The sequence below is a fragment of the Peromyscus leucopus genome, chromosome 5, assembly GCF_004664715.2.
Source record: "Peromyscus leucopus breed LL Stock chromosome 5, UCI_PerLeu_2.1, whole genome shotgun sequence".
NCBI lineage: Eukaryota > Metazoa > Chordata > Mammalia > Rodentia > Cricetidae > Peromyscus > Peromyscus leucopus.
In genome coordinates this window covers 74523494-74545297 of record NC_051067.1, presented here as the reverse complement: position 1 = coordinate 74545297, position 21804 = coordinate 74523494, and the positions used below count along the sequence as shown (strand labels likewise).

Below are 21804 nucleotides of genomic sequence, written 5' to 3'. Positions count from 1 at the left end.
CTAAAATTCTTTTTTTGTTTGTTTGTTTTTTATGTTTTTGAGACAGGGTTTCTCTGTGTAGCTTTGCGCCTTTCCTGGAACTCACTTGGTAGCCCAGGCTGGCCTCGAACTCACAGAGATCCGCCTGGCTCTGCCTCCCGAGTGCTGGGATTAAAGGCGTGCGCCACCACCGCCCGGCTTCTAAAATTCTTTTTTAATTAAAAAATTACGTGTGTGCCCATGTGCCATGTGTGTGGGTGCCCAGAGAAGGCAGAAGTGGGCACAGATCCCACTTGGAGCTCTAGTTACAGACTGCCCAACGTGGGTGCCGGGAACTGAACCCAGGTCCTCTGCAAGAGTAGCAAGTGCCCTTCACCACTGAGCCATCTCCCAAGTCACTATTCTTGATGTTTTGAGACAAAGTCTCACTCTAGTCCAGGCTGGCTTTGAACCTTTGGCAATTCTCCTGCCTCCGTCTCCCATGTGCTGTGATTATAGGCTTGTGCTACTATGACCATTTTTTTCTTTTTGTTCATTTTTATCTATTTATTTTTGTGCATGTTTTGGCACAAGAGAATGAGGTCCGAGGTCAACTTTTGGGGGTCAGTCTCTCTCTCCACCATGTGGGTTCTGGCAATCAAATTCAGGTCGCCGGTCTTGTTAGCAGGCTCCCCGCCCCTTCCCCGCCCTTTGCTTCCTTCTTTTGCTTTCTTTTGTTTTTGGGTAGGGCTCATGTAGCCCAGGCTAGCCTCACTATGGAACTTTAACTTCTAAACTTCTGGCTCTGTATCCCAAGTCCTGGAATTACAGGTGTGCTCCATCACATTCGGCTTTTGGTTCGTTTGGTTTTTTAGTTTCTTATTTGTCGTTGCTGCTCGTGTGTGTGTGTGTGTGTGTGTGTGTGTGTGTGTGTGTGTGTGTTACACTGCTAGCTCTGTGGCTTTTTCTCTTGTGACCTCATCTAGCCCAGAGGCCCCATCTCCAAATACCGTCTCATTAGAGTTGAACTCCACATGTAAACTGGTGCAGGACACACATTCGGTTCCTTACTGTGCCCCCATGGGTGGCAGCTCACTAGGACGTGCAGGGGCCCCACATCTTAGGAATGTCTGAGTTATGTCTTGATGACAGTCCCTTGGTGAAAGATGTCATGTATGGGTGATGGCCACTGGGTGTAGATAGTGTCTGCCCTTGTAAATTATAGTGTTCTCTTTGCCCTGGGACTGATGAGGGCCATTACAGTCTGTCTGTCCCTGAGTCTGGATTATCAGTGTGCCTGTGTGCCATTTCTATGAATGTGCTCGGGTAACCATGTCCCTGGGGTTATGGTGTTTGAGTAGGAGTGACTGAGTTTGGGTGGGAATGTGACAGTCCCTTCCAGTGGAGAAACCATGATGCACCTTTGGTGGTGCGTCTGTGTCTGCACATGGTGGCGCGATGGGATCAGGCTAGTCTGAAGGATGTCTCACTGTCACATGGCCCATGCCTATAGGGGGTCCAGACCTGGGGGCGGTAGAGCTTCGAATTGAGGAGCTGAGACACCATTTCAGAGTGGAGCATGCGGTGGCGGAAGGTGCCAAGAACGTCCTACGTCTGCTCAGTGCTTCCAAGACCCCAGACCGCAAGGCAGTCAGCGAGGTGACACCGAGGGCCTCTGCTAGGGGCGGGGCATTCAGGGGAGGCGGGAGGATGGGGCCTGGGACATAGAGAGGGGGAATTCAACAGGGCTCGGTGAGGTGGAGCCGGTGAGGTGGAGCCGCGACCTAGATGGCCTGCCTCAATAAGAAAGAGGAGGGCATCAGGATAAATCCTAGGAGCAGGGCAGAGACCGGGGAAGGGTGGGGACGAAACTGTCGCCTGTGAGAGGTAGAGCAACAGCGAGAGGCGGGGCTTTAAGTGAGGTGGTGGGCACTGGTGAGAAGCAGACGGGCCTCCAGGAGGAAAAGGCTTTGGTGAGGATGGAGCCTCAGTGGGTCCTGGCTCTAGGAAGGGCAAGGCCTGGTTTTTAAGGCTCCATTTGATGGCACCGAATAGGTTTGAGGTTTAGGCCTGAGGGAGAAGTTGCTGGGGATGGATGGGTTCTTGGGGATGGGCCTCTCCATGCCTGTCTTCAGCTCTCTCTGCCTTCTGTCTCAGGCTCAGGAGAAATTGACTGAATCTAACCAAAAGCTGGGCTTGCTGCGTGAGTCACTGGAGCGGCGCCTGGGGGAGCTGCCGGCTGATCACCCCAAGGGGCGGCTGCTTCGGGAGGAGCTCACAGCTGCCTCCTCAGCAGCCTTCAGCGCAATTCTGCCCGGGCCCTTCCCCGCCACGCACTACAGCACCCTGAGCAAGCCCGCCCCACTCACAGGTGAGCTCCAGGCTGCCTGCACCCTTGGGGCCTCCTCCCAGACGCCTTACCTGGGTCCCCGGCTTCTCAGCCCCGAATGCTGCTCATCCCACTGTCCCTTCTTATCCTGGTCCCCATCTCTGCCTCTGCTAGCCAAGCCACCCCGTCCTCTTGCTCTCTTCTGATTCTAGACTGTTGACCTCACCCCTGCCTCCCTCTGCCCAGTCACCAGCCCGCGGCAGATCATTAACCCTCAGCCCCCACACCCTACTCTCTTCCTCGGGCCTCACTTCTGGCTGCCCTGAGCATTTTTTTCCTGTCAGAACGTCAGCACCCTGAGCTCCCTACACCACTGTCCTGTCCTCGGGCCCTGTCAGGCCCCCACTAGCTTTCTCCGATGCTCGCCACTTGCGTGCGCCGAGATCCTCTCCCTGCTGCCTGTCTCCTCAGCCTGCCTTCCGTGAACCTGCCCTTCCTGCAGGGACCCTGGAAGTACGAGTGGTGGGCTGCAGGGATCTCCCAGAGACCATCCCCTGGAGCCCTTCCCCCTCAGTGGGGGCGTCTGGGACTCCCGACAGTCGACCCCCTTTCCTGAGCCGCCCAGCTCGGGGCCTTTACAGCAGAAGTGGAAGCCTTAGTGGACGGAGCAGCGTCAAGGGGGAAGCTGAGAACACAAGTGAGTGGATGGGTGGGGGGGTGTCTGCGTTTGCGGTGTTTATCACTGATTGGTCCATTTGTTTATCTAAGGCCAGGGTTTCGCGTGGCCCAGGCTGCCCTCAGATTCTGGGCTCAGCTGGGACCACAGGGGCACCGACTTTTGTACTATTAAATGGGGGCCGGAGAGGACCCCAACCCATCAGGTATCTCCTAACTGCTATAACTGCAGTTCCAGGGGCTCTGATGTCCTCTTCTGACCTCCCTGGTCACTATACTTACATGCACAAACTCCCACTCAGATATACACATATATACATACTTAAAAAAATAAAAATTAGCCGGGCAGTGGTGGCGCATGCCTTTAATCCCAGCACTTGGGAGGCAGAGCCAGGTGGATCTCTGTGAGTTCGAGGCCAGCCTGGTCTCCAAAGTGAGTTCCAGGAAAGGTGCAAAGCTACACAGAAAAACCCTGTCTCAAAAAACAAACAAACAAACAAATAAATAAATAAAAATAATAAAAAAATAAATAAAAGTTAGGGGCCCGAGAGGCGGCTCGGCAGTTGAGAGCACTGGCTGCTCTTGCAGAGGACCTGGGTTCGGTTCCAGTGGGAGTTTGTGCACGTAAGTGTAGTGACCAGGGAGGTCAGAAGAGGACATCAGATCCCCTGGAACTCCAGGATGGGATCACGGGCTGGGGTAGAGCACTTGCCTAATATATTTGAGGCCTGGTTCCATCCATAGAGTTGCTCACAGCTCTTCATAAATTCAGTTCTAGGGAATCTGATGCCCTCTTCTGACCTCTTCAGGTACCAGGCACACGACTAGTACACATACATACAAGCAGGCAAAATACTCTTACACATAAAAATACAAGTAAATAAATTAAACTTAAGATAAATACATAAAATACAAAATGAGGGTGCAAAATGAGGTGACATTCATTGGCATGATTTACCAAAACAGTAACAACAAGACAAAACAAAACCCCCACAAATGTAAGGAAGGATGCAGAGAAATTGGAATCTGTGTACATGGAGTGTGGGAATAGAGTGAAGCAGCCACTGTGGGAAATAGCACAGGGCTGGGGACATGGGACAGTGCTAGAGCTGCCTGGACTCCCCCAGTGGCAGAGTGTGACTCAGTGGTAGGGCTCCTGCCTGTAATCTCCAGTGAGGGGATAGGATCACGGGCTGGGGTAGAGCACTTGCCTAATATATTTGAGGCCTGGTTCCATCCTAAGCCCAGCAAACATAAAAAGGGAAATTAGCAATAACCACGTGACCTAGCAATTCAGCTTCTGTGTGTCCATCAAAGAATTGAATGAGGGTCTGAGGTGTTAGACACCCAGTTTGTGGCATTATTCATGATGGTAGAAAGGAGAAGCCATGTCCATGGATGGAGAGGCACACTGTTTTATGCAAACAGTGGCCTAGGATTCAGTCTCAAAAGCAAGGAGACCATGTGCCATGCCGCAGCATGGATAGACACCAAGGACTGTGTGGTAAGTGAAAGAAGCCAGTCACAAGAAGACAAGGACCACCTGATTCTACTCATAGTGTGTCACAGAGCCATCAGACCCTCGGAGACGGGAAGCAGAATGGCAGGTGCTGGGGTAGAGAGTGTTCAATGGGGAAAGAGTTTACATCTTCTTAAACTAAAGCTCAGAGCCCGTCTGAAGGGAAGGAGATGAATGGTGTTGGCGGGCACGGCAGCAGGCTAGGGACAGGGGTTGTGTGTGGTGCTCACCTCGCATATGTGAGGTCGTTAGTTTGATTCCCAGCACTGGATAATTCCAGCAGGCTTGGAAGTAGAAACAGGGCAATAAAAAGTTCATAACCAGCCTAAAAGTGTATCCAAGGCTAGCCTGAACTACACAAGACTCTGTCTCAAAAACAAACTAACCAGACGCATGTCTGGTATCATACAAACCTCCCAGAATTTAGGAGGTAGAAGCAGGAAGGGCAGAGAAGTTCAGGGCCAGCCTGGGCTACATGAAACACTATCTCAACATAAAACAAAAATGAGGACTGACATGGTGGTGCATGCCTGTAATCCTCACACCTGAGATGCTAAGGTGGGAGGATTCAAGGCCAGTCTGGGTGACATAGTGAGTTCTAGGCCAGCCTGGTCTTTGGAATAAGGTTCTGTCTCAAAACACACAAAATGAACACACACAAAGGAAAACACACAAAATGAACAATCTCTTCTCCCAAACCCACCATGAACTGGAGGCGTTACTGTGCAAGGCCAGCTAGCAGAGTGTTGAGGGAGGTGTTCGGAAGACACGGACAAGATGTGGAGCGAGCACCCCCCCCCCCTTCCTCCCTCTCCTGCTTTCAGCTGAGGTCAGCACCGTGCTCAAGCTGGACAACGCAGTGGTGGGACAGACAGCCTGGAAGCCATGTGGCCCCAATGCCTGGGACCAGAGCTTTACCCTGGAGCTGGAGAGGGTGAGCTGAGCTGGGGGACAATGGGGTTAGAGGAAGAGGGGTTTGGGCTTCAGACACCCGAAATGATGGCCCCATTCCTCTCCCTCGAGGCCCGGGAGCTGGAGTTGGCTGTGTTCTGGCGGGACCAGAGGGGCCTGTGTGCGCTCAAATTTCTCAAGTTGGAGGACTTCTTGGACAACGAGAGGCATGAGGTGCAGCTAGACATGGAACCCCAGGGCTGCCTGGTGGCTGAGGTACGGCCTGATGACCCCTGACCCCTTACCCCTGGTCGTCCAGCTTGGGGAGATTCACTTCAGATGGCTCTGAGCCTTCCTGGGAAGTAAGGCTCCTGAAAACTGGGAAGGAGGCCAGAAGTAGCATGTCTCAGCTAAGACAGGCTCAGCAGTCACAGACCACATACGTGATGTGTTCCCAGATTGCGCTCAGCGGATTACATGTTGATCTGGTGACGGGCCCAATGGGTGGAGGGTTCGCCTAGCATGCACCGAGCCCCAGGTCCCATTTCTAGTCCAGATAAAACTAGATGGGGGGCCGGAGGGATGGGTCAGCAGTGGAGGACACCGGCTGCTCTTCCAAAAGACCTGGGTTTGATTCCCAGCACCTACATGGCCACTCACAGCTGTCTGTAACTCCAATTCCAGGGGTTCTGACACCCTCTTCTGGCCTCCGTGGTCACTAGGTACACATGTAGTGCACAGACATACGTGCAGGAAAAACACCCATACATGAAATAAACAAAAAAACTAGCTTCATATAACCTCAAGCCACATGGTGAGCAGGAATATAAAAGATTTACCAAAAAACAAACCCAAAGCCAGGTGGTGGTGCACACTTTTAATCCCAGCACTCTGGAGGCAGAGGCAGGTGGATCTCTGAGTCTGAGGCCATTCTGGTCTACTGAGCAAGTTCCAGGCAGCCAGAGCTACATAAAGAAACCCTGTCTTGAAAAACCAAGGAGAAGAAAGAGGGAGAGAGCCTGCCTTAAAAACAAACAGCTGGATGTGGTGGTGCACACCTTCAATCCAGCACTCTGGAAACAGGCAGGCAGGTCCGAGTTTGAGGCAGCTGGATCTATAGAATGTGTTCCAGGCTAGCCAGGCCTACACAGAGAGACCCTGTCTGGAAAACAAAAACAAGCCCCAAACCCATGTTTTCTGCCACTCCAGCCTGGGCTATATAGTGAGGTCTGTGTCAAAAAAACCAAACTCTGTGGTGAAGCCTACTGTGGAGCATGAGGCTAGCACACTCAGCTCTGGCTTCCATCCCCAGCACGACAAGACAGCAGCAATAGCCATCTAAACAGCGGCAAGGGGCTGCTGGCGGCCTAAGCGAGTGGAGGCTGCACCTCGCAGAACGTTCTGGAGCTCCGTCTTCACCGAGCCTATCATGTTGAGTCCCCTTGTGGATAGAATGTTCTGTCTGAAGTGTAGCTAGTGTAAGTGGAAACCAAAGTTTTTACCTCACTGAAGTTTTGAGTCATTTAAATTTTGATCTCCACACATGGCAACTGTACAGGAACACTCTGAGTCTAGAATTTAATACCTATAACGTGTTGGAGTTGGGAACACTAAACTAAATCATCATGGTTTCCCTTCATGGGTGACTCTGTCATCCCTGGGGGCTTCTGAAACAAAGAGCCAGGCTCTATCCTTCATGTTTCTGATTCAGTGGAAGAGATATAGGGGCCTGAGAATATATTTCTAGAAGTTCCCAGGTCCATAAGGCATTGTTCTGTCAGTGTGACAAATACCTGAAATAATCAGAGAGGGTTTATTTTGGCCATGGTTTCTGTCCTTGGTCCCTTAGCCCCACTGATCTGGGCTCGTAGCTCAGCATGTTGTCCAGCAGGACCAGTGCAGGAGGCCTGTGCACCTAATGGGATGCCGAAGCAGAGAGACAGGAAGGAGCTGGGCTCCTGATACCCTGTATGAGGACATGCCCCAAGACATCACTGCCTCCCACTAGGACCTGCTCTGAAGCTTATACCACCCCCAGCTAGAACCACAGGCTTGTGACCAAATCTTCAATACACAGGGCCATTTGGGGACATTGCTCAGCTCAACAACAGTGCCAGATGATGCCAGTGTGGCCAACCTGGGACCACACTTGGGAATGAAGTCAGTAGATGATGTACACTGGTTTCTGGACTTGTTGGTTCAGACCTCTTCCTTCCCTCCAGAGGGCGTCTAATTGCTTGCTTCCTCCGTTTCCAAAGTGGAAGCCTGTTACGGTTTGACTATGAATGTTCCCTTTTAAGTACCCTTCCTGTGGCTGTGGTAAACTACCCTAACAGAAGCAATTTGAGGAAGAAGGGGTTTCTTTTAGCTCACAGTCCATCATGGTGGGGAAGCCAAGACAGTGGGAACTGTAAGTAGCTGGTCCCTTGCATAGGAAGAAATCGGGGAGCAGAGGTGACTGCTGCTCCAGGATCCCCACCTAGGGAAAGCTGCCTCTCACATCGGGTGTGTCCTTCCCTGCCAGGCAAAACCACCTTGGGCAATCCCTCACGAGTGTGCCTAGAGGCTGGCCTCTCTCACGAGTGTGTCTAGAGGCTGGCCTTCTCATGAGTGTGCCTAGAGGCTGGCCTCTCTCATGAGTGTGCCTAGAGGCTGGCCTCTCTCACGAGTGTGTCTAGAGGCTGGCCTTCCTCATGAGTGTGCCTAGAGGCTGGCCTCTCTCACGAGTGTGCCTAGAGGCTGGCCTTCCTCATGAGTGTGCCTAGAGGCTGGTCTCCTAGGTGATTCTAGTCAAGTTGATAACTAACACTAACTATTGCAACCCCCACGAGGGCTTGTGTTTGCACACTTGCTCCCCAGCTGGTGGCTGTTTTAAGAGGTGGAGCCTCACTTAAGGAAGTGTGTCACTATGGACAGACCATGAGGACTGTAGTTAGGCCCTCCTTCCTCCTGGCTTTCTGCCTCCTGGTCCTCTGAGAAGTGTCTGCTTCAGTCTTGCGCCACTATGGCCTCACTGCCTGAGCTGCCATGTCTCCTTCCGTGATGGACTGTGTTCCCTGAGCTGTGCACAAGGACAGACCGCTCTGTCAGAGTGAGGGGAAAGCAGTGAGCTGTGCTGATCCTCTGTCCTCAGGACAACAGACCTGAGGACAGAGACGCAAAGGCAGCAGGTTTCCTTGGCTCCGTGGTCTCAGGTCACAACCGCGTGACCCCGTTGCTTCTAGGTTTGTGGCGAAGCACGACATGGAGTAGAGCTGCTCTCTCTCATGCTGACAGGGAGACAGGGGAGAGAAAGGAGGAGGAGGTCTGGTAGTGATGACACCTTTCCCCTTCCCACCACTCCATCGTGCTCTGAACGCATCAGGAGATGAATCCATGAGGGAGGTCATTGCCCTGTGCGTAGTCACTGCCGAAGGCTTAGCTTTACACATGTTTGCTAGAGTCAAACCACTTGCCCTCAGAGACACCTGGTGCCCTGTACTTAAGGTCGTGAGTGCCTCTGTTCCCGAGACCACTGCAGCTGAGCATGTCCCCACAGGTCACCTTTCGCAACCCCATCATTGAGCGGATCCCTAGGCTCCAAAGGCAGAAAAAAATCTTCTCCAAGCAGCAAGGTAAGGAGAGGCCCTAGAGCGCTGGGTGGGACAGCGCGGGAACCTCAGGATGTCAAGGTGGTGACCCTAGCCTTGCTATCCTAGGGAAGGCATTTCAGCGTGCCAGACAGATGAACATTGATGTGGCAACTTGGGTGCGGCTGCTCCGGAGACTTATCCCTAATGCTGTCACCACGGGCACCTTCAGTCCCAATGCATCTCCAGGTGCCGAGGTCCGGCACACTGGGTAAGGAAGGAGGATGGTCCCAGTCTTAGCTGTCCCTCCTGTTTCCGGGGTGCTAGGTCCCCAACTCATCCCCCTCCCTCTCCTGCAGAGATATATCCATGGAGAAGTTGAACCTCGGTGCTGACTCAGACAGCTCGTCCCAGAAGAGCCCGGCAGGGCTGCCCTCCACCTTATGTAGCCTGGTGAGTGTCCACCTCCTCTAGGCAGGGCAGCCTAGGGAACCAGCTCATTTTTCAGAAACCTCCAGGAACTAGCCAAGGATCACACAGTAGGACCAGGCTTTTTGTTTGTTTGTTTGTTTGTTTGTTTGTTTGTTTGTTTGTTTTTGTTGAGTATAGTTTCGGGCTTTGAACTCTTTGAACTCCTGATCCTCCTGCCTCTGTCCCCTGAGTGCTGAGACTACCATGCCTGGCTTATAGGGTACCGATGATGAAATCCAGGGCTTTCTGCGTGCGAGGCAAATAGTCTGCCAACTGAACGACATCCCAGCACCTCAGCTGTTTCTATCCTAGCTTCAGAATGTCAGCTGGGAAGCTGGGCAAAGTGATGTGAGCACAGCATCCCAGCAAGGCGCAGCTGAGGCAGAGTGGTCGCCACAAGTTTGAGTCCAGCCTAGACTAAGTAGCAAGTTCTAGGCCAGCTTGGGCTACACACCCAGACCCTGTCTCAGAAACCAAAGCTAGGGGGATGTGAGCTTGGGGGCTAGAGATTCTCTAGCAGAGCTCTTGAACAGTGTGCTTGCAGCTCTGGGTTCCATCCCCAGACTGAAAAAGAAAAAAGAAACACAAACCGTGAGCTAGTGAGCAAAGGGCAGAAGAGGTGCCGCCTGCCTGTGATTCCTGCTCCGGGGCGTCGAGAACTCAGGTCATCCTCAACTATGGGGCAGATTTTTGTGTGTGTGTGTTGGGGGGGCATTTTTCTTTTCTTTTTGAGATTATAATATAATTATACCAGTTCCCTCTTCCTTTTTCTCCCTCCAAGTCCTCCTGTAGACCCCTCCTTGCTCTCTTTCAAATTCATGGCCTCTTTTTTCATTAATTGCTGTTGCATGTGTATATGTATGTGCAAACATTTATATGTTCCTAAATACAACCTGTTCAGCCTTTATAAGGTCACATATTTATATGATTTCAGGGCTGAGCATTTACTATTGGATAACCAGTTATTATACTTTTCCCTGGGGAAGACTCATTCTTTTACTCTAAGCATCCCTTAGATGCCTGTAGTTCTTTGAATAGCGTTGAGGCCTCCTGGGCTTTTCCCCATCCACTTTGGCATGTCTCGTTGTTACTGTCCTTGTTCAGCTCACAGCTGGGCAGTCATGCTGTGGAGACTTTACAGGTGTAGCTTCTGACACCTCTAGGAGACAGTCCCATAGCAAACTCCCCATCCTCTGGCTCTTAGAGTTGTTCCACCTCCTCTTCCAGAGTCCCTGAGCCTTAGGTGCAGGAGAGTTTTGTAGATGTGTCTACTGGGACTGGGCCCCACAGCTCTGGATTCTGATTGGTTGTGGTTTTCTGTAGTGGTCTCCATCTGTAGCAAAGAGAAGTTTCATTGATGAGAGGTGAGGACTGCACTCATCTGTGGGTCTAAGGACAAATGTTTAGAGTGTAGTTAGGGATTCTGCTGGTTTAGTAAATGGGCAGTTGTAGGTTCTCCTCCAAGATCCATGACTTCATTAGCTCTGGGCAGTTGGCTGGGTTTCTAGTACCCAGCATGGTTTCCCTCTGGTTGAGTGCGTCTTTATGTCAAAGACAAACTGTTGCTCTCTTGGTGGGGGTCACCAAAAGAAGTGGTGGTGCAGTTGTCATGACTCCTGTAGCTCTGTGGTGAGCCTGTTGAATGCTGTGTGGGTGAGTGGTTACAGCCAGGCTCCGGGCTTTACTCTGGATCACATAGTGGGAATGTCACAGATAGAACTTGTGTGGGTTACCAGATACTCCTGTTCTTTTTTCCCTTGTCTTTGTTAGGGTTTCTATTGCTGTGAAGAGACACCATGGCCATGGCAACTCTTATAAAGGAAAACATTTCATTGGGGCAACTCAGGGTTCAGAGGTTCAGTCCATGATCATCATGGTGGGACATGGTGGCTTGCAGGGGACATGATGCTGGAGAAGTAGTTGAGAGTCCTATATCTTGCAGGCAACAGAAAGTGGTATGCTTGAACAAAAGATTCTTCAAAGCCCACCCCCACACTGACACACTTCCTCCAACAAGGCCACACCTTCTAATACTGCCACTCACCATTTTATTTCATATTCCCTCCAACCATTTCTAGCTCTGGTAGACTATGAATCCATAGGCTGGCCCATCAGTATTCAGTATTTATCTATTTTCCTCTTATATTCATTTATTTATTCATTTATTTGTTTTGGGTTTCTCTGTGTAGCCCTGACTGTCCTGGATCTCACTCTGTAGACCAAACTGGCTTTGAACTCACAGAGATTGCCTTCTCTCTCCTGAGTGCTGGGGTTAAAAGTGTGTTCCACCACACCTGGCTTCTTTTTAAAGTTTCCATCTTTCTATTTATTTTGTGTGAATGTGTGTGCACTCATGGAGGTCAGAGGACAACTTGCAGGATTCAGTTCTCTTCTTCCACATGTGGGTCCCAAGACTCAAACTCACGTTGTCAGGCTTGGCAGCAAGCATCTCAGCCTCCTGGGTGCTGAGACTGTGAACCTCTGTGCCTGGGTGCTGAGACTGTGCACCACTGTGCCTGTGCACCACTCGGCCCCTGGGTGCTGAGACTGTGCACCACTGTGCCTGGGTGCTGAGACTGTGCACCACTGTGCCTGGGTGCTGAGACTGTGCACCACTGTGCCTGGGTGCTGAGACTGTGCACCACTGTGCCTGGCCGCTCGGCCTCCTGGGTGCTGAGACTGTGCACCTCTGTGCCTGGCTGCTCGGCCTCCTGGGTGCTGAGACTGTGCACCACTGTGCCTAGCCGCTCAGCCCCTGGGTGCTGAGACTGTGCACCTCTGTGCCTGGCCGTAGCACCTACTTGTCCCCTTTTTCCATTTGGAAAGGAGGCGGAGGATGGAACCTGGGCTCCCGCATGGCTAGGCCAGCGTTGTACCACAAACTGCACCCCCAGCGCCTGGCTCTCTCTCTCTCAGTGTATGTGTTTGTATGCTGTTGTTTTTTTGGGGGTGCACATATGTTACACCTCACAAGTGTGGAGGTCAGAGGACAATGTGCAGGAGTTGGTTCTCGCCTTTCACCGTGTGGGTGCTGGGAGCTACCTCAGGTCACCAGACTTGGTATAGTAAGCACCCTCCCTTATCTGAGCCATCGTGAAGGCTGCCCCAGGCCTGATCCTCTTCAGTTATGTGCTCATGTGGCGTGGTTAGGCTGGGATGAAGCTCTGTAGGCGAGCATTCACCTAGCAGGTGTGAGGTCCAAGGTCCCATGCCCAGCAGTATAAATCAATCAGTCTATCAGTCTGTCCAGGCTGAAACCAGAAAACAAAATAATCAGAAAAAAGGTATTTGAATATGAAGTATACTGGAAGGAAGACGGAGCAGAGATGGACAGGGTGTTCTGAGGAGCTCTGTTCTTCAGTAAGGAGTCAGCCGATCCTGCCCAGGGTCACAGAAGGAGGGAGACCTGGGCCTGTTGATGCATGCCTGGGGTCGAAGTTACCCTGCAGGCCGAGGCAGAAGGGTCACAAGTCCAAGGGTAGCTTGGGCAATTTGGTGAGGGCCTGCTCAAAGAGAATGAAGAGTACCAGGGGTAGCATGTGTGAGGGCCCAGGTTCATCCCCAGTCCTGCCAAAAAATTGTGTGAATGCGAAGGCAAAGTGATTTGAGAAGGAAAAGGTCCTGGGTAGGCGTGGGCCGGGCACAGGGAGGGGAGGGGGTAACTCGGGGCTCTGTTGGTTCTTGGGGATAGCTCTGACTTGTGGCTACTGTGACCTCTGCACCACAGAGTTCTCCAACCCATGAATCCACCACCTCTCCAGAGCTGCCTTCAGAGACCCCGGAGACCCCAGGCCCTGGCCTGTGCAGGTGATGCCCCTCCCAACCCCCCTGTACTCCTGCCTGCTCTCTGAGCTCACCAGCCCCCTTTCTCCTCAGCCCCCTGAGGAAGTCACCCCTGAAGCTTGAGGACTTCAAGTTCCTGGCAGTGCTGGGTCGGGGTCATTTTGGGAAGGTGAGGCAGGGGAAGGGCCTGGGGCTTGGCGCTCTTCCTTCAAGGGCCCAGGCTGTCCACTAAGGCCCTTGTGCCCACTGTGTGCCAGGTGCTGCTGTCCGAATTCCGCTCCAGTGGGGAGCTCTTTGCCATCAAAGCCTTGAAGAAAGGGGACATTGTAGCCCGAGACGAGGTGGAGAGGTGAGGCCCTGTCCTGGCCCTTGAGGATTTCTGGGAAACAGACCAAGAGTAGTCACTGTTGAGCATTTCAGTGAGAGAGACTCAGGTGACTAGAACTTACAACCCTCTTACCCAAGAGCAATGACTTAGGAAGTAGTTACTGCGACTCGTTTGTGCCCCTTCTCTCCTTCAGAGTGAGCACTGTTACTGTCCTCCGTTCTGCCCATGGTCTGACAGTCAGAGGTCATACAGCAGGCAGGCAGGAGGTTCAGGACTCAAATGTAGGGATGTGGGTCCACCTCAAGTCAGGGGTCAGGGTCCCACGTTAAAATCATGGCTCTGCCAGCTGTGCTTCTGGATGCTGGGAAAAGCTGGCCTCCCTTCAGAAATTAGCCTCCTCATCTATCCATCAAATACCCATGGAAATGCCTTCCTTGTAGGATTGGTGGATTGAGGAAGAAGGTTTATTTAAAGTATTCTTCACAGTCCTCCATCCCTTTAGAGGCGTCAAGCTGTCCCTAGACTTCCCAGTCACCTTTGTAATAACCAGGAACCTGATTCAAAGTTGAAATGAAATTTATTTACTGATCTGGAGAGAAGCGTTGTCCCTGCCTCATGGCGTTGCTGTGCCCAGGTGCTTGGGGATGTTTCTGGTTGTGTGCTCCTCTGTGGGCTGAGCTTGCAGTTCTCTCACAGAGACAGAGAAGCCTTTCCACACCAAAGATCAGATCCGGTTCAGTCCTAACCCAGTCTAACCCATGGACTTGGACCGCTCTGATCGGCCTGAGCCTGGGCCCTCACCTGCTTCCCAAGACAATGCGTAGATGCTGGATGTGTAGCAACCCAGGCTGCCCAGACTGAGAGCGAGCAATGCAGTTGCCCAAAGCTGCACAACAATGCAGGCCTTCCACGGAGACCTGCTGAGCGAGCCCCAGAGGGCATGGGCATAGGTCAGGGAGCAGCTGGGCCCTCTGACTTCTGCCTCCTGCCCAGCTTGATGTGTGAGAAGCGGATTTTGGCGGCCGTGACCAGGGCAGGACATCCCTTCCTGGTGAACCTTTTCGGCTGTTTCCAGACCCCAGAGCACGTGTGCTTTGTGATGGAGTACTCAGCGGGTGGAGACCTGATGCTGCACATCCACAGTGATGTGTTCTCAGAGCCTCGGGCTGTGTGAGTCCTTCCTCCAGCACCCGCCTCTCTCCTACCGGTCCCTGGAGGCCTCGCCCTCCACCCTGCCCCGCCCCTTCACCCCGGCCCCCGCCCCTCCACCCTGCTCCGCCCCTTCACCCCGGCCCCCGCCCCTCCACCCTGCCTCCCGCCCCTCCATCCTGAGGCCTGACAGAGCTTTGGGACCCCAGGGGTTAGGGATCCTGGCTCTGTGGAGCCAGGCTTGTGTGATGTTGTACGTCTCTGCAGCTTCTATTCGGCCTGTGTGGTGCTGGGGCTGCAGTTCCTCCATGAACACAAGATTGTCTACAGGTGTGTACATGAGCGCATGCTCAGCCCAGACTGGACATGCTAAGCTCTGTGTGGAGCCCCAGCCCCCACTGCCAATCATCCCTCTTTACATCCCCTGACACGCCCATTCCCCAGGGACCTGAAGTTGGACAATTTGCTCCTGGATACTGAGGGCTACGTCAAGATCGCAGACTTTGGCCTCTGCAAGGAGGGTGAGGGGCTGCAATCCTGGGATAAGAGGACTAGGGGGTGGGCTACCTTCTGGTGAGGCTGTATGTAGGTGGTCAGGTGACATTTTCTTCTCTATGGGCTTTGTCTGCAGGCACCTTCTCACCCTAACAGCTTCAGGGTAGTTTCCCAAGTGTAGTCGCCTCCCCACCCGGGTCACTCCCATACTGATGGGGGTAGGGCCGTCTCGTCTCGCGCTCTACTCCCCCGACCGACCACTAGTGGCTCACATGGCTTTGTGCTCCACTCCACCCAGGGATGGGCTATGGAGACCGGACCAGCACCTTCTGTGGAACCCCAGAGTTCCTGGCGCCGGAGGTTCTGACAGACACGTCCTACACTAGAGCGGTGGACTGGTGGGGCCTGGGCGTGTTGCTCTATGAGATGCTGGTTGGCGAGGTGAGGCCCAGGCTGCCTTTTGTTTCTGTAGAAGGCGCGTGTGTCCCGGCCTGGGAGGGGAATCTGCCCCTCTGTGTCAGCTTCGCCTCTGCGGTCTGTTTCTGTAACTGAAATGGGACACTTACCCCCTGTAAGCCAGCTCTGGTGCAAGCGTGCACCCCCAGGGGAGGGCCCTTTGTTAGCGTCGGGTGACCTCGATTGGCTAAAAGTGGGATCTTATTCAACCTGGCTCTCTGCCCTCTAGTCTCCGTTTCCCGGGGACGACGAGGAGGAGGTCTTTGACAGCATTGTCAATGATGAGGTTCGTTATCCCCGCTTCCTGTCGGCAGAGGCCATTGGCATCATGAGAAGGGTAAGCACACCCCCACCTCCCCACCACCAAGTACAAGGTGGGCAGGAAAGGGTCTTGAGGGACGGGAATCGGACACACATTGACATGTGCGTCGTCCCACAGCTGCTGCGGAGGAACCCAGAGAGGAGGTTGGGATCCACTGAGCGAGACGCAGAAGATGTGAAAAAACAGCCTTTTTTCAGGGTGAGCAGACTCCCTCCCCACCCTGTCAGTCACCCCAAGGACCTGGATGTTTCAGTTCATCCCCACCCCAAATCTAGTTGCTCCATCTCAAGAGTTTTGTTGCCCCTCCCCGCTCCCCATCTGCCATGATTCCTCTCAGATGTTAGCTCCTTTTGTCTGCACCCCTCATTACCCCCACCCCTCACTCCCTCTGCTTCTCCATGCCCATGGCATTCCAGGGCTATCCTGAGCTACCCCAGACTCCCTGGCTGGTCTGAGCTTCAGTTCCTCTGCACCCTGTCTGTTTCTTGCTGGTCTCCAGACTCCCCTCAGCCTCCATCATGACTCTGTCTCCCTCTCCACAGACTCTGGGCTGGGACGTCCTGCTGGCTCGTCGCCTGCCCCCACCCTTCGTGCCTACACTTTCGGGGCGCACAGATGTCAGCAACTTCGATGAGGAGTTCACTGGGGAGTCGCCCACGCTGAGCCCACCCCGGGATGCCCGGCCCCTCACAGCTGCCGAGCAGGCGGCCTTCCGGGATTTCGACTTTGTGGCAGGAGGCTACTAGCCCCAAGCCCCTGCCTTGCCCAAGAGTTCTTGGTTTTTAAAAAGGCCTTTGGGGTTTACCCAATACATGCATTTTCAGCCTCTGTGTGCAGTCTGGGGTAGGGTGTGCCTGGAGCAGGTGACGGAGGCAGGCCGACTCAGGGACAGAACTGGGATGAGGCTCATTTGAAAGGTCAAGCTGGGAACATGCATTAGTGGGAAGCGAGGACAGGGCTCAGGGCTGTGTTGCAGAGCGTTGGGGCTGTAAGGCTGTAGTGGGTACAGGGTGTGGAGACTGTTAGGATAGTTAGGGACCAAAATGAGCAGAATGGTTGCAAGAGTCTATTGTGGCGGCAGCAGAGACGGAAAGTGAATCCAAAACGTTACTGCCTTTACGGGCAGCTCCAATCTCAGCACTAAGGACTCAGCATTGTGCGCATGCTATTGGAGCTGCTGACCTGGGGACCCATCCCACCTCTGATATTTGGAACGTCCTGTGTGTCTGCGCCATCGCGTGGCCAGCGTTAGAATTGTACTCGTCTGGGTGGAGCCTCTTGCACCAATGTGCTGTCAGTGTGTGCTGCCGCCCCACAGGACGCAGCGCCCATGGCACGCTGTGTTTGAGGCTCTCTATACCCTTGAGCCCTGCGCAGTGGTTTGGCTTAGCTTTCTGGGCACGTTCAGAGGTGGCTGAAGCCACTGTGCCTGGAGCTACGCAGTGAACTGGCTTCCCAGGCACTCTTGGTTAGGCCCAGCTCCGTTGGGCCATCCTTAGCACCAGCCCTCAGGGGTAGGAGGCGAAGCAGTTGGCGCAGCACGGCCTGGCGCAGCAGGATGTACACCCATGGGTCCAGGATCTGGTTCCACGACGCGAGGCGCACAGCCAGAAAGAGCGGCCGCTGCAGGGAGCTAGAATTCCAGCCCCCGACGGCCAACACCACCAACACCTGCGAGAAAAGCAGGTGTGAGCAGTGGCGCCCGTGTGAGAGGAGGGGTGGGGTGTAAGGTTAGGATACCGGGGTGGGCTCTGCAGGGCAAATACTGTGTGGGAAGGAGAGCGACTAGGCAAAGATCGTCAGTGAGTGCGGAGTCTGGCTAGAGAAGCCCCATTATACCAGCACACAGGACAGAAGAAAGGTCAAAAAGCTGGGGAGGAAGAAGGCTAGGAAGGAAGGAATGAAGTGGAAGGGCGAACTGGACAGGCTTGAGTGGGTGGGAGTAAGTTACAGAGATACAAGAGGGCGAAGGTAGAGCCAGGGATAGATAGCAGAGGGAAAAGACAAACGGTTGGCTTTTTGTGCTGGCAGGGTCTTAAGGGGGCGGAGCCCAGGAGGGGGCAGGAAGGAGTGTGGCTTGAGGAGCGGTTGCGCCCCTCACCAGCAGAGGGCTCCAGCAGATGCACGACACCACCATGATGCCCACGAGCTGGCCCACCATCTCCACGTCGTGTGCGCGAACCCTGCGCGCCGAGCTGCCGCCCCGGGAGCTGCGGAGGGTGGCGGAGGCTGAAGCGATGGAAGAGGCAGACGAGGTGGAGGCCAAGCGGGGTCCACGGGACCCCCAGCGCCGGCGATCATCGGGACCCGTGGTCTCGCGGAGACGTCGAGAGCGGCGACGCCTCCAGCGGGCTCGCAGGAGCGCCAGGCCGCTGAGTGTATTGCACACAAGTGCCGCGAGGAGCGCGGCCAGGCCGAGGCCGGCGAAGAGGCCGGCGAGCAATGCCTGGCGCCAACCTCCAGGAGGCCCAAGGCTAATGAAACACCAGGTGCCAGGGTACTGTAGCTCGTAGCGACCCACATGTGCTAGCGGCAGCAGCGCCACAGCCAAAGCCATGGCGGCCAGCGTGGCCAGTGCCAGGCGTGCGTGGGCCACCGACACGCGCGCCGCGTGGAGCAGCGGCTGTGTGACACCCACGCAGCGCTCCACGGCCATGCCGCAGCCAAGCAAAAGTGGGCACAGGCCGAAGAAGACCATGCAGCCTCCCAAGAAATGACAGGCCCCGCCAGCAGGTGAACGTCCCGCAGCATACAGGCGAAGCACCAGCGCGCCCGGGATCACATGGCCTGCCAGGTCGATGGCCAGCAGGCTGGCAACGAACAATAAAAAGGTGGCAGCTGAGTGGCGCCGCCGCAGACGACCTGCAGCTTGTGCCAGCAGCGCCAGCGCCAGCACGTTGGACACTGCACCCAGGGTCATGGAGAAGATAGGCAGCGCTGGTGATGTGCCGGAATCGCCTACTGGTAGCACCGCAGACGTGTTGGGGACCCTGGGTGTTGCACACGTTGCCTCGTCCACTAGGCTCGCGTTAAGCCCGCAGGGGCTCATATCAGTGGCCAAGAGGGCTAAGTAGATAAGAGGAGGGTGCAGTGAGGCTAGTGTCCCACCACCTATCACCAGGATCCATGTAACAATGTGGCCTCTGTGCCCAGGGCACCTCCACAGGACCCTAGCCGCTCCATTTCAGATCCCACTTCACCTTTCACAGCTCCATCCCTTGTGCCTGACCTCACTCTGCCCCGACATCGACAGACGTGGCAGAGGTCCTCATCTCCACCCCCCACCTCCTAGCACATCAGATTCCTGGTCCATGGCCCCATGGAATAGATCCTGATCCACTTTTGATCCCAACTCCAACCCTCACCGTGTCTGCCACCCCTTCCTTTTTTTGTAAGTCTCCTTGGCTGGCCCCAGAACTGGCTGTGTAGACTATGCTGGCGTTAAACTTAAAGAGATTCCCCCTACCTATGCCTCCTGTGTCCTGGGATTAAAGGTTCACACCACCATAACCAGCTGTTGGTCACCTTTTAATCCTACCCTTGATGTCCCATGTCCCAACAGCTCCATTACTATAGCCCATCTTTTCCAATGTCCCTGCCTCCAGAGACCACTGTTGGTCTCCAGTTTCATCTCCCCGAACAAGCCATCTCCGTACTTAAAGACTAATTTCTGTGCCCCAAGGTTGCTATCCCTGTAGTGCATCCTCTTGCCTCCATGGTCTGTCCTCAGACCCCTGCTTCCATGGACCCATCTCTGATCTCTTCGGTGCTCTTGGACTCCAAGGACCCACCTCTCTCCCCAGAGTCCCATGAATGTTGCCAGTTACACCTGTCTCCATGGCAATCTCAGCAGTATGTCATTGCCTCATTCAGATGCCCACCCCATACTCCTATGTGAACCAGCCTCTGGCTCGTTCTTCGTTTTCTAGTTGAGAGGGCTAAAGCAGACCTAAGGGATAGACAGACAGCCTTGGGCTGAGAGCCATGAACACAGTGAGCCCAGGATGGCCATAGCCCATCTTTCAATGCTTTCCTTTTCCCTGCCTGTGGACCCTCAAGTCCCAACTTCTTACCCAGTGCTGCTCAGGATGCAGGGTCCCCATGGCCCGGAACTAGGATCCTGCTGCCCGCGCCAGCTGCTCCCTGGCTCCCGGCAGGCCGCTCCCTCTTCCTGGGGCGGCTCCTCGGCTCTGTGCCGCCTCCACCCGCACCCCACTGGCCTCCAGGGGCTGCTCCACCCTATGCATGTCTGCCCGCTAGGGCTGGGAGCCTTGAGTGGGAGAAACCTCTGCTGCTGGCAACGGTCAGGGCCACTTGGGCTCAGCTTCTTCCTGCCAGGGACTGAGGTTCTCTGAATTGGTCTGGTGTCTGTGACCCCCTCCTCTCATCAGGGCAGAAGCAAACCCCCACACCCTCACCCGGGCCTCTTGCCTGCCTCATTAATAAAGTGGATAAAATCTAAACACTGGAAAATGTGAGCATCGCCTGGGGCAGGCTGGGAGGTCTATGCACTCTCATGGGGGTGGGGTGCTGTCCACGTTAGGCTTGAGGATTTTGGAGCTGGCTGTGTGACGGGACCTGGCAATGTTGCCTGCCCTTAAGCCTTTGTGGATGTCACAGTGGGGGCGGAGGTGAGCAACCCAGACCAGGGCAACAGGGAGTCATCCTAGGAGAAAGAGAGAGGGCTGATCAGCTCTGAGGAGCCAGGCTAGCATCTGCACCCTGTCTTAAGGTGGAGTAGGCAGTTCTTAGGGCACCTGAGCCACATCCTGCACCCACAGCTACAGCCTCACTTCACGTCTTGAGAAGGGGAACATGCAGTCACTGTCAGGTCAGCCATGATGGCAAGTAAACACTGGATAGCTCCCACCAATGCTGACTTTAATATCCACTCCTTTAATGTTCCCAAATACAGACCCCTTGAAACTGATGCTCGCTCACACCTTAGCATAGGGTGTAAATCTCACTTGGCATTGTAAGTCTGTTGCAGTCCTGGAGCACACTTCCTGGAGATATTCCCCCAAACCAATGCCCATGGGCACCCAGACCTTGTCCCACCTGAGCCACATAATCACGTCTCTAGACACTTTTTAAGACCTAGCTGTTTACCCTGACCCCCAAATAAGGATACACCTGAGACCCATGTACATAGGATACCCCACAGCTCCCTGAAACTCAGAGGACCCAATGTTTACCCATAATGGTCACAACCCTGGTTCAGCGTGGTTACCAACCACCCACTACTCCTAGTTCCACTCAACAAAGCCACACATTCCCAGGGGCTCCCATCAGACCTGCAGGACCCCAAAGGAGGACTTGAGGCATAACCCAGTGATAGAGTGCATTCCTAGCACGTATGAGGCCATGGGTTCCACCGTAAGTACTGAAAAACGACCTCAGTGATCAGGGATCGCAAGTCATCCCGACATCGGCTGTCCATAGGGCTCGTGCACATAAATGTCTGGTGTCCAGAGCACTCATCTCCTGCCTGGAATCAGGGACCAGGCCTGCTCAGCCTTCCTGCAGTGAGAGTCTCCGCTGTGCTCACCCCCAAACATTCTCCTGGGCGCTGGAGAGGGACCTCTGGCCTGGTTTCTCTTGCTCTAACTGCCTCCGTTCTCTCCAGGTCTGGCCAGGGTCCCACCCCACCCTTTCCTTGATCTCCCTAAATCCTAGGATGAAATGGACTGTCAAAACAAGCTTGGCAGGTTTATATCCCTGTGAAGCATTGTGCCATGGATGCCTGTGCCCAAAGTACAACCAGCCTCAACCAGGGTACCGCAATAGGTACTACACAGAGGCGCTGACTGCTGCCTCCTTGTACGAGAGGGGCATGTGAGGCCTTGGTGAGTGGGGAAC

The 21804-nt window shown here is 54.2% G+C and overlaps 2 protein-coding genes across 5 annotated transcripts in view; one reads left to right on the top strand and one right to left on the bottom strand.

Annotated features, from left to right (window-relative positions):
- Window positions 1–16773, top strand: part of Pkn1 (protein kinase N1) — a 31291-nt gene extending 14518 nt beyond the window's left edge. For all 4 annotated transcript variants that reach the window (XM_028862828.2, XM_028862827.2, XM_037206029.1 and 1 more), the window contains exons 5-22: window positions 1472–1617; window positions 2116–2329; window positions 2790–2984; window positions 5306–5415; window positions 5505–5648; window positions 8911–8986; window positions 9071–9212; window positions 9301–9394; window positions 13140–13219; window positions 13289–13364; window positions 13453–13544; window positions 14517–14693; window positions 14940–15002; window positions 15117–15193; window positions 15466–15608; window positions 15853–15960; window positions 16063–16143; window positions 16488–16773. In XM_028862828.2, coding sequence (XP_028718661.1) covers window positions 1472–1617; window positions 2116–2329; window positions 2790–2984; window positions 5306–5415; window positions 5505–5648; window positions 8911–8986; window positions 9071–9212; window positions 9301–9394; window positions 13140–13219; window positions 13289–13364; window positions 13453–13544; window positions 14517–14693; window positions 14940–15002; window positions 15117–15193; window positions 15466–15608; window positions 15853–15960; window positions 16063–16143; window positions 16488–16691 — 2222 coding nt within the window. In that variant the 3' untranslated portion in view covers window positions 16692–16773. The remainder of the gene's footprint in view (window positions 1–1471; window positions 1618–2115; window positions 2330–2789; window positions 2985–5305; window positions 5416–5504; window positions 5649–8910; window positions 8987–9070; window positions 9213–9300; window positions 9395–13139; window positions 13220–13288; window positions 13365–13452; window positions 13545–14516; window positions 14694–14939; window positions 15003–15116; window positions 15194–15465; window positions 15609–15852; window positions 15961–16062; window positions 16144–16487) is intronic.
- A 224-nt stretch (window positions 16774–16997) lies between these two features.
- On the bottom strand, window positions 16998–20709 carry Ptger1 (prostaglandin E receptor 1). The gene is made up of 3 exons (XM_028862829.2): window positions 20019–20709; window positions 18047–19011; window positions 16998–17616 (listed from the first exon to the last, which is right to left on the bottom strand). The coding sequence occupies exons 2-3, from the start codon at window positions 18992–18994 to the stop codon at window positions 17350–17352; spliced, it is 1215 nt and encodes a 404-aa protein (XP_028718662.1). The 5' UTR covers window positions 18995–19011; window positions 20019–20709; the 3' UTR covers window positions 16998–17349.
- Window positions 20710–21804: the final 1095 nt, after the last annotated feature.

Bases quoted from the DNA above. Each gene is read 5' to 3' on its own strand.
- Ptger1 (XM_028862829.2), bottom strand. From the start codon at position 18,994: ATGAGCCCCTGCGGGCTTAACGCGAGCCTAGTGGACGAGGCAACGTGT. The intron at 17,617-18,046 runs GTGAGGGGCGCA...CTTTTCTCGCAG, and splicing joins TCTGCTGGAGCCCTCTGCTG to GTGTTGGTGGTGTTGGCCGT.